Source organism: Athalia rosae, chromosome 6 (genome assembly GCF_917208135.1).
Source record: "Athalia rosae chromosome 6, iyAthRosa1.1, whole genome shotgun sequence".
Lineage (NCBI taxonomy): Eukaryota > Metazoa > Arthropoda > Insecta > Hymenoptera > Athaliidae > Athalia > Athalia rosae.
The window spans coordinates 1,113,767-1,133,532 of NC_064031.1; the positions used below are offsets into that span (position 1 = coordinate 1,113,767).

A 19,766-nucleotide genomic window follows, 5' to 3' on the forward strand; every position below is an offset into this window, starting at 1 on the left:
TTAATTTCCGGGTGTAGAGAATATCCCTTTACATACGTGCATTTATTTTTCCTGTATACACCGGGATTACGCATAGATATGTAAGTTCCTCTTTTTACGGTGGACCATTTCGCTTTATTTTTCTTCATAAAAAAGGCCTACGGCTTGTGCAATATTTCTTGTATAAATTTTTCCAACTTTTTCTCTCCTCTTTTCTTTTCACTCTCTCTTGTTATTTTTACGATAATTCTATGTTCAGGTACGCTCGAAAAAAACTTCTCTATATTTATTCAAAACTATTCTCATTCGGCGTCTCAAGGAATGAAATTCATTCAAATGATCATCCCCCCAGCGTTTCATTAAGTAATAATTATTATTCTAACTCGATCCAATTTTCAACCGTTTCACCTTGCATTTAAAAAATAACGAAACGAAGACAAATAAATTACGAAGTCCAGCAGCTGATTTCAATTTTTGAGAAGCGACTTCGCGTGTACAGGTATGCGATAACACACGGGCAGGTGAAACAGGTTGTGCGATGCAGACGTGTAGTGTGTAATATATCATGAGCGCACGTTGTATGATTAGTTGTCGACAGCCGTTGGCGAAGTATTTATTTTTCTTTAGAATTCGTGCGTCCTTTCATATTTGCTCGGGGGGAATCGATTCACCATGGGAACCTCGGATGCGTACACATCATCGTCGTGTTCTGATGAAACAGCCCGCGACTTTGGAGTTCGCGCGTAGGCACGTACAGGTGCCCACGGAGAACGTACACAAAAGGGCCGCCTCGTGTCAAACAAGTGGAGAAAAATTAACTCCAAATATTATTCGCGGCGTACTACAACTGCACGGTTACGTATAGCCACACCCGTTCGCTCATATTTGCATAATTATTAGTCATTCAAAACGCTGCTCCAGATAGCGACGACCTCCTCCCTGTCACGAGAGCATCGGGCACTTAAATACGACGTACGTTCGTTCGACGATTTTTAAAACCGTGGATATTATTGGCGAACGAGATTCGAGAAAACCGTAAAATTATCGGTCACGCGGGGTATCGCGTAGCGTGTATCCGTTTCTCGATTTATTTTTTCATCTCTTCTCTTCAATTTCTCTCTCTCTCTCTCTCTCTATCTTGCGCTTCACTTTTCACCGAGTCCTCGTTAATTTCCGTCAATGTCGGTACGCGTATTCGGGAACGTATATTTTTTGCGACGGTCATAAACTGAGGCCTATATGAAAAAATAGCCTCCACGGGAGGTCCGAGAATCGTTTGAGGGAGGGATTTTATTGCTGGATTATTTTTCTGCCATTTTTTTTTCTTTTCATTTTTCCTTTTTTTCCTCATGCGGAATTCTCTCGCGCGTACGACTACACTCGTGTAATTCGTATGATGAATTGATGATGGTTTTGAAACGATTCAAAAAAATATTCGATCTTTGGATTTGAAAATTTTTTCGCTCTCGTTTCACGTTCAAAGCTTTCAATCGGCTCTGTTGCACCAAACGCAACTCGTTACGTTATAGCCGATCAGTAGAGATTTTAACCGGCAGCTTCCGGTAGCTCTTTATGTGCAGTAAAACCCGACGGTGAGAAAATTGCAGCTATATAATCACGAGATTTATAATCCCATGCATACACTGCCCCGGTTGTGATTTGCATGTAATTACAGTTTATCACCTCTAAACTGTACAAGTGTGAGAAAAATTATCGAGCGAATTGATCGCCTCAATTTCGATGAACATTTTTCACATCGGATTTTTTATTTATCCGTGCAACATATGCTCTAACGTAACGTAAGTTTATTATATTCGTCGCGTACCCCACGGTTTACCACGTCGATTTGAAATCGCAAAGTTGCGCCGGTAGTTGCCGCGTAACGTCCGGAAAACCAAACCAACTTATAAAACTTTATATCATCGGATTGCCCGTTGCAAAGTTCCACTCACATTGTGACTTACACATGTACGAAACGTATGTGCGCATAATATACGATATGCAAAAATTGTTAGTTATATATTAGGCGAGGGAACGAGTCGATGTTTTCAAGAACTTATGGGATCGGGGTGAAAGAAAGACGAGACCGCGAACGACACACAGACAAGTTATTCTTCCGTGCAGCTTTTATTCGTCGCAGGTGAAGAACCGAGATATTTTTATACCTTGTAAAAAACGGTTTTTTTTTTCCGGTGCAGGTGACGTAATAAAACGAAATTCGGTGACGCGCGGTGGTAATATAACTTGCATAATTTTTTTCCACCCCTTTTTTAACACGTGTTATCAAATTACACGTACGGGAGAAAAATTCACCGGAATCAGCGAACTTGATGGGCGTACGGTATCGTCGAAGGATTTTAGAAATGAAATGAAATAAAAAAAAAAAAAAAACACCGAACAATTATCACCTCATCTGATGAAATAATTATGTCTCTCGTTGAATTCGCCTTAAGAATTACACGAGATGACAACCTGTCGCGAAATATTTTTTTGAAGACTTAATCGAACGATCGTGACGTTCTGTTGGGACAATAATTGGCGTGCGGCGGTACCTTTTGCACAGGGGATAAAAAAGTGAGTGAAGAAAAAAGAGAGAGAACCAGAAAAAAGTAGAATTCAACGTAAGCTAGTTACAAGCTCGTTCGGCTCACCGTTCCAATTCAATCAAATAAAGTCTTTTTTAATATGTAAATTGCGTGCGAAGTATATATAGGTGTGCATCGGAAGCAGTGCGAGTGCATAGCGTAGTGTGAGAAAGAAATAGCGAATTATATGTCCAGCTGGCTTTTCTCCAAGGAGATTCAGTCGAAGCTTTTACCTACTAGGTGTCCCATTTTTAACGAAGAGCTCAACCGTCGGAAAAATTGTTTGTTGGATCGGGAGAAAAATTCAACATAAATTCGTGCAATTTCAATCAAGACTTCAATGATAAGGCTCTATTTGTAAAGAATTCGAATCTAAGTTTTTCGAAAATGTCCTCATCTGTTGTACTACCGATTTTATTCCATCTGACGGTTGAGCTCGAAAGCCCTACAATTTTGATGCCCCATTTTTTGGTGCGATTAAAAAATTAATCTGCATTTGAAAAACGGGTCACCCCATAGATTTGTGTTTGTACACCGCTTCTGATAGCTCAGATATAACCTAGAGGAAAACTCGGCGTATTATATCCGAAGCTCCGGAAGGAAGATCCGGTTTTCCGATATACCGGGCACCTACACATACGTACATATATCGCTGTTCGGAATTTCCGTTCTCCGAAAATAACTTCGTACTTTATTTCATCATTTTTATTTCTCCACCTACAATGGTGGTTGCACCGTAATCGGCCACAAAGTTCGTAGGTTTACACGACAAAAGGAAGCGCACATCTTGTACTATACGGGACGGTTCGGGTCGATTCGAATTCAGTCTCGAGCCCCTACAATTTTCTATTTTGTCGAAACCCACCGGCAAGACGGTCGGTAGCGATTTCGAGAATAATACCCATAACAATTTTCCCCCCGGATCGATCGAAGGTTCGGGCGATTTTCATTGTACCGAGCAACCGGAATCTATACGATTGAAAAAAAAAACAATATGTAAATAAATTAAAATAGTAATAATAATTATAGCAATAACGTATCGGCGCAGCGGTGTCTCCAAGTAACCGCCGTACCGTGAGCGGGAAGTTCCAGCTATCCTGAGGCCATGCTCGAGGCGTAATAGCGACTTCTATATAAGTAAAACGTGGCCGCACTATAGGTATACGTCTGTCCCGGCCCCTTCTGGGACCGGGTATATTAGAGTTGGTTGATATATTACCTCAAAGACGCGTGAAAGCTACACAACTCGGATAACTTGCGGCTCCGGGTCAACAAGATTTTGAGCCCGGTAGACCTTCCGGTCTGAGGTTCGCCACGTGCGATTCAGGGAGATTGACCACAGACTGGACGAGGAATTGGCAAAAAAAAAATATATCCGAAATTTCTAGTTTGTCGAAATTTTTTTTTTTTCCGAAAAAACAACGTCGTCGCCGAGCGGCTGATGGGTAACTGCTTATAATTCAGATCCTAATTACGGAAAGCTCGCTCAATTATCCGGTCTCCCGCCACCAAATTATACCCTTTCAAGTTTCTAAATAACTTGAGCAAATTAATGAACGACGTAATTACTCTGCTACGACTTGTCGGTAATTTAAAAGTTTTTAAGCATAACTTACATCGTCACTCGAATCTTCGAACTTTTTTTCCCACCGATCCGCTCTGTCCAAATATTATTTACGCCGGACGTATTTCGATGTGGATTTTTGTTGTTTCTCTTAAAAATTTATAAGCTGCGAGTAATTTATGGAATACGATGAAACATCGGCGGTGGAATAATTTTATTGAATTTTTATTTTTCGCTCGTTGCATACAACTTGCCGTATTTCAAGTGGCGTAGGTTTTCAACTTTAATCCGGTTGCCGGGTTCTTTTCGCCCGTCGTATCTCGATTTCTTTTTTTTTTTTTTCTTTCTTTCCTTTCTTCCACTTCTTCTTTCTTTCCTACTGCACCCTCCGAACTTCTACCCTGCATTTTATTCTCACGGGTATAAAGTAATTATGCGAAAGCTTGCAGGCCGTCCCGAAGATCCGGAACGACTTTATTATAAGAGGAAAATATAATAAATAGATAAATCGCCCGGCGTTAACCTAAACTTTGTCAATTGCCTTCCGTTGCCGTATAACGCGGGGCCGCGATATAATGCGCCTTGTTACATTAGTGCGGATAATTTTTTATTCCTTTTGATACTTTGAGAAAGAATTTTTTTCGCTTATTCCCTATCGACGTATACGCCGTGCGTCGACCCGTGCGCGGATAAAAAACCTCCCTTTACGACTACTGGAGAAGAAAGAAAAAAAAAAGACAACAACAACGAAAAGAAAAATTCACTCGTGCGCAAGGTGCAATTTTTTTAAATTGGAAATCTTCCTCGTAAAGCTTCGAACCTGCGTAGGAATCGCGACAAAAAAAATCAACCGACTTGCACTATTTAGTTTATGTACACTGTACGTGTTCGTCGTGTACGTACGTATGTGAAAATTTGCAACGTATTCGGTGCGGCTGGCTTTTACCTCGAGATTTTCTTTTTATTTTTTTTCACCGAAAGCCTTCGGAGTCTTTTTTCGTGTTTTTCATTTCCTCTCCATACCTTCGACCCGATAAAAGTGTTCCCTGTCCCGAGATCTCGTACGGTGTAAAGAGAGGAAACGGACAGAGCAACAAAAAATTAATGCGAAACGCGTCGTTTGTATGGTATATATTTCCGAGACCTATAAAAACCTGATTTTTATTCACTCGGGATGTAGATTTGAATTATTGCATTCCTTCCATCAAATAAAACGAACAATATATTGCCGCGGTAATATGCGTAGCCTAAATAACAATGATAATAAGATGCGAAAATTACGCGAACACTTAATACTTCGAGAAAGAAGAAAAAAGAAAAAAAAAAAATAGAAAAAGAAAAAGAAAACCAAACGTTTCTGTACGTTGGACATTTTTACGCTCTTCGATCTTCCTTTTCGTTTTTCTCCGACCCCTCCCGTTTCGCCGGTCTCTTTTTTTTTATTTTCCATTTCTTTCTTTTTTTCTTTTATTTTTTTTTCTTTTTGGTACCGCGAACACTACGCAAGTCCATTGATTTATGCACGATGGGATGATTTATCTCTTCCCTTTCCTCCGAGCCGCGTGTGCAGCTCATATTCTTCTTTCTTCTCCAACAGTTCCGATCAACGCGCGTTTTCTCCCCTGCTCCTACGCGCGGTATATGGAAGAAGCTCTTTCCATATTCTCGAGGTCTAAGAATAATTTTTTATTTTCATTTTCGGTCTCGTACGCTTTTTTTTTTTTGTTCCATCTCTCTCTCCCCCATATCCCAGTTTTGAACAACTTTGAAAAATAACGCTAACGATTAATATACAAGTAATATCAGACGCGTTATTGGACAGCATATATTTATATCTGTCGCCTAATAGCTGTTAATATTACCCGTGTAAATATCCGTCTCTGTCAACGAGGTATTACTCCTTATATATACCTGTACGATATATGCATATACATACATATGTGTATCACGTATACGCGTGACATCCACGCGGCACGAACGCGCCGGGGTACAATAACGCGCGTATCCCGAAACGGAACATAAAACAATTTTCAACTGAGTTATGGAACCGCAGGACGTAGGGAAAAATCGGACAAATTCCGATCGCAAAAAATGAGGATCCCCAGCTTTCGCGATTTCCTCACATTTTTTTTTTTTTTTTTGCTTCTACGCACCGGAAGAATCTTTTTTTACCCGTTTCAAATTTTGACGAGTAATCAAGGCTCGTAAAAACGGACACCTCTGTAGGGGTATACAGCGGTGGAAAATTAGGCTGTCCTCGGATCAGGCGATTATCTTGGTAAATGATATATAAATAAGCCGTATAAACGCCCCTGTCCGAATTCCTTAAGATCAGATCGTTCACCGACCGTTACAAGGGATAAGGTTCGACCGGGTATCTGCGACTTTAGCCGGTCTTTCTTGAGTCGAGGGATCAGCTCGTTCCGGCTGCGATAAATAATTAGGCGTACGGTTGCGCGTACAATAAATTCGTTGCGGTTTAGAACGAACGCGGCGACTTTTTGGCCGAAAATCAGCTTGCAGCGTGCCGGCGAATTAGTAGCGGCGTATATCGCTATCGTTATTTTAACGGTTTCGCGGTAAAAGTCGGTACACGTAAGTGGCGCGGGTACGGGTTGGGTGTACGCTCCGTGGAAATGGTATTATAGCTGTGGCGAGCTTTCGTAATTACAAGGGTATCCGCGAACCGTCAACGCAACCCCTGATTTACCGGTCGCGAGGGAAACTCAACCTGTGCACGAGAAATACGAAAAAGTGGAAAAAGCCCTCCGAGCTTACCGCGTCGATGCGACGAGGACATTTTTGTAGAATCCCTAAAATCGAAAGATCGTAAAAATTCATCCGAAAATGGGAACTTCCGCTTAACGATTGTCCGCAACGACACCGTCTAACTGTTTTCTCGTTGGCGGAGAGAAGGGAGAAAAAAATAAAAAATTGACGGAACCTCGTAAAAGCGTGTCGAAGGGGCGCGTCGCATGGGGTTGGCGTCCGCGTGATCATCGCGTGGATTCGGATAGGAACGCCGCGTAACGGTCGCGTGGAAACGCGCGAGCCGTGAGATAAAAGAGAAAATATGTGAATTGCCTACGATTGGCGGGAGATCGGCGATCGGCGATCGGCTATCCGTCGATTGGCGACTCATTGGCGTCGTCGCATCGCCGGGGCGGTAGCGTATAAAACGAAGTTTACGTAGTCACGCATACGGATTCGTACGTACATGCCTACCTTCCCACGTATGTACATTGTACATGGAACTCGAACTGATCTCTCCGTTGGTCGCGTCTCACATCTCGTGTCTCCCGCGCACGAGGTGTTTGGGAAGGAATTGGAAGGAATCACCGCAGTCCGCCGACAGCCCGCGTACCGAAAGGTCGTCGCGCACAATCCGTCCGTCTACAGGTCTGTCGGTCGTCTGTCCGATATTCTGTTTTCATATCATCTGTCCACCGAATCGACGAAAATAAATCATTGATTTTTCCCTCATTCGTCAGAATTTTCCTCGTCGTTCGCCCCGTCGACAACGCGCGCGTCGCTTAAAAATAAAATCACCACTGTGCGAAAGTATAAAAAAACGAAACAAAAAAAAAATCACCTCCCCTCGTACCTCCGTCCGTAGAAAATTAGATCGATTCGAAAGTCAGGGGAAAAAAATCTGGAGACGAAGAGAGAAGTTTGTACGATTTTCCCTGATATTTTCGTTGATTTTATTAAGGGGTGGATTAAGTTTTCCCGCGTCGCGTCGCGTTGCCTTCTTCGCGGAGCGTCTTGACAATTCAAAAGGCGCGCGCGTATCGCGTTTCCTTTGGATTTCTATGAAAATAGCATAAGTATCCACGCGTTTAGGTGACGACGGGAAAAAAGGGCGAGAAAAAAGAGTCGAAGGGAAAAACGAAGAAGATTCCGTCCCTGAGATAATATTTCTCTCGTATAATAATTACTCACTAATCTGTTCTCGCTAAGTTGACGATAAATCTGTCGAGAGTATCGGCTATTTCAATTTTCTATATATAAAAACGCTATGGTGTTTTATCGCTCTTGTTTCCGGTTTGATCGCAGAGTATAAAGGAACATCCTAGCCACCGAGTAGTATCAGCAGAACCAGACCAGAATCGCCACCAACTTCAAACGCCTAGACACGAATTTTTTTTCCCCCCAAATACCAAAAATCCCAAACTACAAATCTGAGATTCTTTTTTCATCAACGATTATTAAATCCGAAGAATAATAATCAACCGCGTATAATAATTTTTTACAATTATCCACACACCGTTGTGTTCGCACTTTACAATTAATTTAAAGAGTAAGATTACTTCGGAGTGCGTACGTGTATTTTTGATGTTCGATAATAATTTACCTTCATAACATAATACGCACGATTTACAGCTACAACGCGGACACGGAGATAAAAAAATTTCGATGTATTTTTACTCACTAACTACGGTTTTAATCGCAGCTAGACACGACGGGTTATTTGAACGACAGGTAGAAAAAAGAAGGAATAGAAGAAAAAAAAAAAAAAACTTTCTCTAGTGATCGGTATACAACGTCTTACAATATATTATAATTAGCCGCTATGCAATTGCCCGAGCCCCATCACATCGACCGGCGGAAAGTATCGTAGAATTTTTTTCATCCATTAGCGACGAACGTGAATCGAATCTTTGGAGTCATATTTTTTTTTCTGCTACTCGATCGGCATTTGCAAAAAAATAAAAATTCCAGTCAATGAGTTATTTTTTTTTTTTTTTTAATTTCTAACGTCCTGCCATAAAGCGTTTGAAAATATATAAGCAGAACGCGAAGTCCGCGTTACGATTTTTTACAGCGACTCTCGTTTGCGCCGTAAACTTTTTTTTTTTTTCTTCAACGAGGAATTATTACAGGATCTCGCAAATAAAGAAAAAAATTCGCGAATCACGTTTCTATCAACTCTGATCGCGAAGAGCGGTCGAATAAGGCGGAATAGGAAATGAAAAAGAAAATGGAATAAAAATTTGACGAAAGAAAAAAATGAACGAGTAGAAAAAGAAGGACAAAAATGAGAACTGAACCGGTAAAAGTAAGAGCTATCGTCCGTCCTGTTTCTGGACCACGAGCGCGTCGTCGTGTAATAACTTTGGCTGCGAGTGAGAGAGAGAGAAATCAGTTTTGGTACAGCCCAGGTAGAAGAGGCGGTCTCTTCACCCACGCCACGTTTTACCAGATATTTTTTACGCTTTGTTACGCTGTATCTCCGAGTTGCCGGGATTCGTAGGTACAGTGAACCCCTCTCGCGATAAAAGATAACGAGCTCACGCGTAATTATTATAGTTTGCAAATGGGGAGAGTGAGGAGCACGCGGAAACTAGCAACCTCTGCCGTCCCATCTAAACTTTAATCGTCTTCCGGTTCATGGGGAATCCGAGATCGAGATACGCCGTTCTTTCACGGGGTTACCCCGATCGGTCGAATGATAATAATAATACGTCCGATCGAAATCTTCGCTCGGTTACTCGAAATTCATTCAAATAATTCATCATTCGTTTTTTTTTTCGCCATCCAGTGCACACTTTCCTGATCATATATAGATTTAATTGGACGAAATTTTGGTACGCTCCCACGATGAGTTTATCCATGCTGCAGGCAAAACTGATCGTGGGATAGTTGCGTCGCTGTAGTAAAAAAAAAAAAAAAAATTTGAAAAAACCCGAACAGATGAAGAGTAAGAGCGAAATGGTAACTAATGACGTCCGACGGTGAACACGGTAGAATGAAAACGTAGCAAATGCGTCGTAAACAGCAAACGGAGTGTGGAAAATAATGAGAGTGATTCGTGCGTGTGAAAATTTGATCGTATCGAACACAGATGACACGGTTTCTGGCGCTATAAAGATGTAACTTTTCGAGTAATCGTTTGTGCGAGTGCGAGAAAGAGTCGTGCGCGGAGTGAAGAGGAACGTTTTTTGAAAAGGGCAAAAGTAGTCCCGGGGATGGAAATCGACGAGTTATTAGATTTACCGAAGGACCGAGGGTCCTAAGGGGTTGGAAACAGGGTCTGAAAAAAGATAGAGGGGTGAATATCGCAGTCCTTGAGACTGGAGATAATGGACGCTATCCAGGTCGACCCTGGCAGGACACCCCGTAAGGATCAAAATGAAAAGATAATAAAGATACCGAAAAGTCCCACCAAGTACGTATTCAAACCGGAGGTCGTTAAGGCGTCGCCCATACGATCGGGATTTAAAAGAAGCGACACCACGTCGAAACGGGAGGGGAATCGGGAGCACAGGAACATCCCGAAGAATCTCTTCCTCCGGCAGGACGCGACGGTCGGGTTCAAGGGTTTTTTCTCACCCTCGAAGAGCCCGGATAACAGTCTCGACAGAAATAAAGTATCGCGGGGGGTGGTGTCGAGCCACAGGGAATTTCGGGACGTCGAGAAGCGGCCTAAAAGTCGCGAACGCAAAGAGAACAAGGGCGCTAAGAGCCCCGATGTACCGTCGAACGCGAGGTGCCGTTGCGGCGCGGGTACGGGAGGTGGTCAAGGTCAGAAGAGTCCCAGGGAAGAAGGACTTTCCGCCGAGAGAAGAGAGTCCGTCGTTGGTCAGGCTACGATCGAGAAAAATGGAAACCCCGGTAGTCCGGGTAAGCAGGTGGTACCGCAGAGTCCGTCTCTTCAGGATCGAGCGAAAGGATTGATACGCGGACAAGCCCTACTGAATCAAAAATTTTCGACGATCAAGTCCGAGGTGTCGCCGGGCGACGAAAATTCCGTCGAAAATTCACTCCAGGTGAAAACGTCGCCCGCCTCGTCGTCGTCACCGCCCGCGCTCCCCGTCGTCGGTGTATCCGCGCAAAAAAGGACTACGTTCAAGTGCGAGTGTTGCGGGGAATCTCACCAGCGCTCGACCTCGCCGAAAAATCCGAACGTCTCGCTGCAGAACCACGTACAAAATTTCTACGGGACAGGTATAGACGGCAGAGAATCCCCCTTCGACGAACACCACGACGAACGTTTTCAGGACTCTAATTCCAGGAGGTTCCTACTCGACAGACGCCAAGAGACTCCCGTAGCGTCTTTATTGTACAGAAGCAGATCCCTCCCTCAATTATCTGTCCACGACAGCGGCGTCGGCAGCAACGAACAAGTTCCTGGAAGACCTGCTTCCAGATTGGTCGCCGATCTCAGACAGTTGTTGACCCTCAAACAACACTATTATCCCGAGGGTGGATGGGGATGGGTTATACTCGTTGTCGGGATGATGGTGCAACTTTTGTCCCACGGGATTCACGGAGCTACTGGCGTCCTGTTACCCCAAGTTGCCGGGAGGTTCGGACCACGCGTCGATTTACAGTCAGGTTCGTTACTATCTTACTCTTAACGGGAGTGGACACCGTTGACGCCCGAAAATTATTCGGGATTAAAGGAATACGCGACGACGCTGGTACGTCTTTTCCTTCGTGCATCCGTGTGGCTGTGGAAACAATTTTTCAATTCCCAGTCGCCGGGAACGGGACGAATTTATCGATTCTAGATGCGTCTTAATAGTACCTAGCGAATCTACAGGTGGTCCGCGAGCACGTATGTACCACTCCGTGGTATCCGACTCAATTTCTCAACACAAAGTAGGAGGTACTTATACCTGTATAGGTGTACATTATACGGGTTCATCCTGCAGGTGCAGAGCGCTCCGCTCCGTTCGACGGAGATGATCGGGTGATTGATTGACTTATTGATTGATCGATTGATCGAGGGTGGGTTATAAATCGCACGTCTCTATGAGCAGCGTCTCACTTCTTATTCTTGTTTTTCTTTTTTTTTTCTTTCGTTTCACGAATCTCTATACTTATACCTGTATCGGCTACACGTCGGACGTTGCTCTGTTACGGATCAAAAAAAAAAAAATAAAAAATAAAATAAAATAAAAAATAAAATAAAAGACGAGCGGTGAAGAATTTATCGTTATCGATTGCAACGTTCGAAATTTCCATCTCGTTTCTCACAGTGTTCAAAAACGTCGCCCTGTGTCTGAATATTATTCACCAGATAGAATCGTAACCATCGCGTTTGTAAAAAATATATCCGGTCGATAATCGAGACTGTGAGAAGTGTCTGACATTTGTTTTCGGTCTTTCCCCCGTTTCCTTCTTATCTCCATCCTTGGAGAGGTATAATATATTGCACCTATATGTCTGATCATACTTTAGCGGCAGTTAACGTTCTGCAGTGTTTGAGGTTTTTATCAGTGTCATCGACGACGAAGCAAACCGTTTATAGAAGCGAGGTTGAAATGTTGGCCAATTTAGAGGCATGTTTACAAGGGCGGGCGACACGCAACTTTCTCCGGAGTTCTTTGTGAGAAGGCGGTTTCTTAGAGGCACGAACACAACCGGCGATCGATAAAACGATCTCGAAATTCGATAATTCACCGGACGATCCAAAGTTCTTCCTATGAGTAAGTTCGAGGATGTACCGATCTCGCTCTTCGCCACCGAAAAAAATCCTTCAGCGGTTCGACGACCTCCTCGGTCTCTTCCAGGTGCAAAACTTCGTCTCATCATCGCTAATTACGTCTAATGCCCCCTAAGATCGAAAGTCTTCGGGGATACGCGAACCGTACGCATACCTAATCTATCGGTGAACGTTGACCAGGAATAAAGAGAACGAGATGAAACCTGAGAACGTCTGCGTGCGGGCGCGTGCCGAGCTTTCCGGATAGGAGTAAGATCGCCTGGGAATGTCGACGGGCAGCCTTCTCCGTGGGGTGGAAAGTGCGGAGAATCTTAATCGGACGGAAGAAGCAATCAGAGACGGTTAGATGAATTGAACGAAGGCGATCGCTGTGTACGTACGGGTTTAATGGGCGTAATTTTTTTTTTTTTTTTTTTTGGTGGGTCCACTGGAAAGTGGAAAGATTCGGTCGAGTCGGACAGAAATTATCGCGATCGGTTCATTGCTCGATCTCCAATAACCGGCGCCCTCCTTCCTCGGAGCTTTTCCAGCCCGGAAGCGATGGGGTGAGTAATTGAAAGCGATCGCTCGAATCTCACGGTTTCAGCATTGGGCTATTTCTTCATTACAAGTTGAAAGCTCGCTTTTTTTATTCGTCCACGTCATAATCGACCTTGGCGAAAACGTGCGAATTTATAATTATACGGGCAATGTTTGACGAAACTAGGACGATCGAGTGTTTGTGCGATGTACAATCTCACGCTAGTATGTATACCTGACGCGCACGTTATAATTAATGTCCGATAAATAATTGCTACCGCGAAACTTGCACCCTGATCGCGATCGGCGAGCATTTATCATTTTTATACTCCTCAATCGGACTACATTTCGGCAAAAGGTCAAGTGCGAGAAAGCTCGTTCTAACGACTACGTGGCAATTTTTACCCGTCCACCCCTTAATTTTGTTCCGAAATAATTGTTGCCTTGAAAAATTCAGTGTAGATTCCTCGTATTTATCGATCCTTCGTACCGTCGTCGCAACGACGCATAGTAAATGTCAGACGAAATAAAAGGCGGCTAAATTTTTAATGACAAGCGCGACGTGTTGATTCCATTTTTGATATTCCGCCAAAGTATAATCCGCTGGTCTCAGCTGTTCGAGATCTTTATCCTCTGGAGTGAAAGAAATTGATTCTATTTTCGTTGAGATTTTTAATCCGATTAGCTTAATATATGGACAGCCGATCACGACGGTAGCCAAATTAAACTTTTTACGAGCACAACAAATTAGCCGTTTGATTTCTTACAATCCGACGTTGCCGGGGCTCGTAATCACCACCTACTTCCGGTTATTTTCCTCGAGAATTTTTTTTTTTCCATTTCGACATTCTTCCGGCTCCTGGAAAAGATTCGATCGAAACGACGATAACGTAAGAAGTTGAGGGGCAAAAATATCCTTTTGAATTCACCGGGGAAGTGAAAAAAAAACAATGAAGCCTGTCATTATTTTTTCCGCCACTTTTATCCCCGCGTCACGTTTACCGGTAGGGTTCTTTTGGGATGGCGGCGATGAATCCTTTCTCACTGTCATCATTAACTCGTTTCCGACTTTTTTCTTTTCGTACACTACAAAGGACAAGAGGCGGGTGGTGATCCCATCGACCGCGAGTCAATTTTCTCGATCGGCAACGCGTGCTGTTTTTCGCGTTGGAAATATACCAGACTTCAAACGGGAATCGTCGAAAGTTACGTCTATATTTTCGAAGGCGCAGTTTGTCCGTTACCGCAAACGTAACATTCGCTAATTCATTGCAACCGAAACGGTTAAACGTAAACTCTATCCGAACCAGATGTTTGTAATTTCGCTACCCAGACCTGCCTCAAATCTAACACAAAAATTTCTCAACCGGTCTACGATTTCCACACACCGGCGACCTAAAAATCCAAATTTAAAACGGGCAAAATTTTCGTCGCGAGAGCATCATTTTATTTTTTTATTTTTTTTTTCTTTCCTCGCTCTTCACGTTCCGTATTCCTTCGTCGAGGATGTGATTTGTACGTGAAATTTTCCACTTCCCTCGCTGCACCGCCATAAGAGTTGCAGTATGAGCGATACAGGTGTGTATATCTATAGGTAACGATCCTATAACGTTTCATAGAGAACTGACAGCATGAAACGACGTCTCGTTCTGGGACTACGGGAGTAGGGCAGTAAGGTGATATGTAGGTGCATCGCGAACACGGGTTATTATACACGTAGGTAGATAGGATGAGTACGTGTACAGCGGATGTACAGGGTGACCGCGAAAAGAAAAACAAATTCCTCCGACGCTTCCTGAAGCTTAAGCCAAGGAAGGATCCCCGCCAAATTTCAGTTCGTGAAAATTAAAAAGAGGCAAAGCTTTCATCTGGTTTTCCACGAATGAGAAAACGTCCTTTCCGGACTCCGGTTCGTGGTCGTTGGAATGAGAAGACGTATTGAAAATTTTTCGGAGACAGAACGAAAGCTTCGCGTTCTTGGTTTTTCTAAAAAAGTAAAAAATGATCATTCGCTTTTTTTGTTAAAAAATTCAGCCGTCATTGGTCCTCTTCTTTCCGCCCACCCTGTGCATTCACCTACATGGGATAATACGTATACGCGATACACACAAGTGGCGCAGGTATAGTTCGAAATAGTTACGACGATGGTAATACGAGGAGCCGGGTCCCCGCAAGACGCGGGAATAAAGGCGAGGCGTTCGTATTTGCGGTAAAATATTCCGGAAACGCTCGGAGGATCAACGGGAAACATATCGGGCGATTTTGTCTCTGAGGATACGCGGTTTAGAGAGGCCGCTCGATTAAATAACGATCTTCGCTCGGGCGTGGTGAAAAATTCACTTTCGATTCGACGCTTCGATTACAATGGAAGGAGATCATCGCCCCCGTGCATCCTCTCGTCTCCTTCGATTCGAAACATTCGGACCGTACGTTCGAAGTAAAAGGTACACGACGATCTTTCGACGCCCAGATATTCAAGCGGGTCCGTGTCGCTGAAATAACGCGACGAAGTGACGTCGGAGAAATTACCAGAACTTGTGGGTAGGTTGCTCTTGTTCGTTGACTTTTGTCGGAGATTGTCTCCGCAGCAGCGGCGGCGCCGGAATTATCAGCTTCTCCTCGGAACCCAGGTACAACGGTGGGTAAGAACGCGAGGGATGGACTACGATGTTCCATTGTCCCGAGAGGGTTACATATTTCGGTCCTGTCCCTCTTCCTCCGTTTTACATATATACGTATATACGTATCTTATGTACCTGCACGCGTATGTACGACCGAAGGTATGTGCGCTCGCGATATTCCGGGAGGAATGACGGGGCGCGATCAAATCCCTCGTCCGGTGTACGGGGGGTGACTTGCAGACTGCATATCGAAATCGTCGAAAATTTTGGCTTTCTTCGGCACCTTCCCCTCCGGATTATCGTCTCCGATTAGCGGATCGACCCGAATCGAACCACCGACTCCGGAGTCCGGAGTGATAAATAATCAATTTCGATGACGAGCCCTTTTGTACGTTAGCTCGGGTAATTGGGTGCATCTCGCGCTCGGAAAACGGTCCACCTACGGCCGGGTAAAAATAAGCTCCCCGGTGCCCCGATAAGCGATTTGAAATAAGTACGAGCACGCACAAACGTTGGTAACTTCGCTCCCGCGTAACTTTATATAATACAATATACGAGCGCTAATCCTTCCATGACTTGCCGAACTTGTATCAATAGCTCATTAAATTCGATCGGACTGAAGAGAGAAAAAAAAAAAAAAAACAGCGGGAGAGTCACTTAGAATTATATACCCGCCAGTTTGTACATATGTTCGTGTATGAGTCCGTTGAAAAACGTGTTCGGTATGCGTATAGTTTACGAAAGCAGACCTACCGTAATATCCTGACTACCGATCGAGTTCGTCTAATATGTAAGCGTAGAAAAATCTCGCGTATAATTAACGCTCTCAAACATCAGGTTACACGTACGCGATTCCGTGGGCATATAATACCCGCTCACGAATCCGTATTGTACGTACTGACGTCATTGTGAGCAGCTTCAATTTTTCAGCCACGTAATTTACGCACACATTCTTACGAACGTAGGTTACGCGATGGCGATCAATCGCGCGACTAGGAAATATGAAGAAACGAAGAGAGAAAAAAAAAAAAACAATTTGGTTGCGTTTTTTTTGCGTACGGGGTACTCTAACGTTCCATGAATTACGCGTTAACGTCATCTGGATTATTTCAAAGTGCGATAAACAAGACGGAAAAAATGTAGACAACATTTTCATAGGAATTCTCGAACACCGATGGCGTTTGATTAATGGTAATATGAAATAGCGGAAGTTTCCGCGGGGAATAAGTTAGAAAAATTACCTGTTCACGTGCTTCTCGTATTGATTATTTTCTCTCGTCTTCGTCATCTTCATTTTCAATTGTGAAATAATTAGCCGCGGGCGTTTGACTCGACTCTAATTACATTCTGATTGCATATAATGTACCAAAGTCGTGTACAAAGTCCTACGTATTTTTACTATACCTCCACCAGCGAACGGACATAACGTCGAATGGTATACATACGTCCACGTATACATGTATGTATATATAATATCTACCTATATGCTGCTGCCTCTAGTCACTTGTTAGTCGTTCGAAATATTTATCCACGCCCAGTTTATTAATACCGTTATATAGGTATACGCCGAACTCAAGTGAAACTTAAATTATTATACGGATACCGAACTGGATCAGCCCGGATCTATTTTTTCTTTTTTTTTTCCTTTTCGATTTTTATGTTTGTGGTTGCAATTCGCGGTCGGTATCCCCATTGGTCATGAATTTTAAATTGATCGGCTGCGATTTCGTTGAGTAATTTTGTCGGAAATCGTTCGATTGATTTTTCAACTAATTTCCAAGATCGATTTCGAATTTGTGGTGGACGTGTGCAGCGTGAAGTTCCGACCGAGGCGTCGGCGTCGGCGTCGGGTTGAATATAATAACAATAAAGCTAACGCCATAGGGGTAGAACGCATCGGGTATAGTAGAATTTGCTGCACGATGTAAAATGGGGTGAAAGAAAGGTTGAAATTGGATTCCCCGTAGCTTCCATTGCCACGATGAAAAAGAATTCCGGGACCACAATGCACCGGGAAAATACTACGTCACGGAGGAGGAGGGAGTTCGGTTAACTGACTTCTTTTTCAGTCGATGCGATAAAAGTATCTGGATGAAAATTTTTCTTGAAAACTTTTGTCACTCGATATTTCCATTCGCGAGTCGTTCGCTCGCCATAACGTCCCGTGCACAATTCCCCCTCTTTTATTTTTCATAACGAAATTTTTACGCTTTATCTCCGGACGAAAGAGAATCACAGAATACTTATACTTGTTCCCTCGGTGGACGAAAAAATCATATTTTACAGTCCTCGATTTTTTTTTTTTTTTTTTTCTTGGCTGCATCTTCAGATTCTCATGAATGAAATATCCTGAAAACAGTTGTGTATGGGAGTTGTATATTCGATGGAAATTTTTACGAGAGTCAGTGTCCATAAACGTTAAGAAATAACAGTGTAATATTTTATTGAAATGAGAGGCTCGAAAGAAAAAGGTCAAGAACGAGTCCAAAAGAGATCCGAATTTTTTTCCACTTCATTGTTTCTCCGTTTGATAATTTTTTTCTCGATTCTAACACAGAGATGCTATTGGTCATGTAATGACGGAGAAAGTCGATCGGATTTCAACCCCCCCGCTGTATCTGTAGTAATTGGATATCCGAATTTTTTTTATTTGGATTCAGTGGGGGACGTTGAATTGTGAAACGAATAGTAGAATCGCGTTACAACGGTAACGAGGTAGCACGAAAATCGATTATACCGATCAATATTATAAATATAAACCGCCCACGCATTATTTATCAGCGCATGTTACCCACGTCAATCACTCGCTGATGCTAAATAGCTTGAAATAATTACAGAACTTCTTCACCAAAAAAAAAAGAAAGAAGAAAAAGAGACCATCAGCGATGCGTTTTTCGTATATTTTTTTCTCTCTTCATTCGATATTGTTTTGCAATCGTTAATGTGTACGGTATAAGAAACGAAAAAAAAAGAACACCGACAAAAACCTGCATCTAAGCTGATTGACTTTTTGGCGATGCAATCGCTGTGATGTATAATTATAAACGAATCGGACGTAGATAATATCTTCTCACGTTGAAAAAATATTACAAATAGAAGAAACTATAAAAGGAGCGAAAGAGAAAAAAATTTTTACAGCTGTCAAAAAGTCATTATCGCGCTTCTGAATTTTCTGTTTTTTTGTACTTCATAGCTGAAGCGGAACTTAGACGCCTGGATAATGAATTTTTTCGTTTTTTATCCTCGCGGTACGCGCCAATCGTATTCGGTTCACCGGGCATAGGTGTGAAGCGGTATTTGCGGCGAAACGAAAAATCTGCGACCGGATCATCCTCGCCGTGGAGAAAAAAAAGGATAAAAAAATTCGCCGTCGAAATAATTATTAATTAACTGTCCACGTCTCGTGCGTCGCAACCGAATAAATTATCCTACGTATCGGAACGCGGATAATCTGATAAAATACGAGCAAGAATTGTCGGCGCAGTACGTGACCCACTTCGTTTCTCAAATTCAATTTTATTGTCAATTATTATTTTGTCCAATTAATTAGCAGGGCCGAGGTGATCAGAAAATATAATTGCGCGGGACGTGACGGCTTCTTTTTTTCGCTCTCCTTAAATGACGCGTCTTGATTTATTGGTCTCTCAATTTTTTCGAACCTGCAAATCGACGGACCGGCTTGACCGAAAAATTTACCTTTAATTTTTAATTATATGCAATTCCGAACCAATTATAATACACGTACGTATAATGGCTCGTACAATTTACGATCCACCGGGCGCGCAATCTGATTTTTTTCTCTTTCTTCTTGAACATTTTTTTTTCCTCTCCGAGTAACCGCGATGCACAGTGCATAACCGTGGCGGACTCGAAGTACAGTATACGGGGACCAGTTTCCTTAAACACATTTGTTAATTGCATCGTATCACCTTTCTGTTGCAGGTGAGTCAGCCACGGATTCGCACGATATAAATTTAGCGCCGAGTCGCAGCGAATCGACTCTCGTCACATTTCTCCAGGTACATATTACCCATTGAAATCTAAGT

At 42.9% G+C, this 19,766-nt stretch overlaps 1 protein-coding gene across 3 annotated transcripts in view; it reads left to right on the top strand.

The window, feature by feature from the left end:
• LOC105690694 (monocarboxylate transporter 12-like) overlaps positions 1 to 19,766 on the top strand; it is a 116,219-nt gene that overhangs the window by 44,551 nt on the left and 51,902 nt on the right. Inside the window, exons 1-2 of one of the 3 annotated variants that reach the window (XM_048657628.1) lie at positions 7,437 to 7,527; positions 9,823 to 11,466. The exons of the other annotated variants lie outside the window; for them this stretch is intronic. Coding sequence (XP_048513585.1) covers positions 10,212 to 11,466 — 1,255 coding nt within the window. The 5' untranslated portion in view covers positions 7,437 to 7,527; positions 9,823 to 10,211. Of the gene's footprint in view, positions 1 to 7,436; positions 7,528 to 9,822; positions 11,467 to 19,766 lie in introns of those variants that run through there. 3 annotated transcript variants of the gene reach the window in all.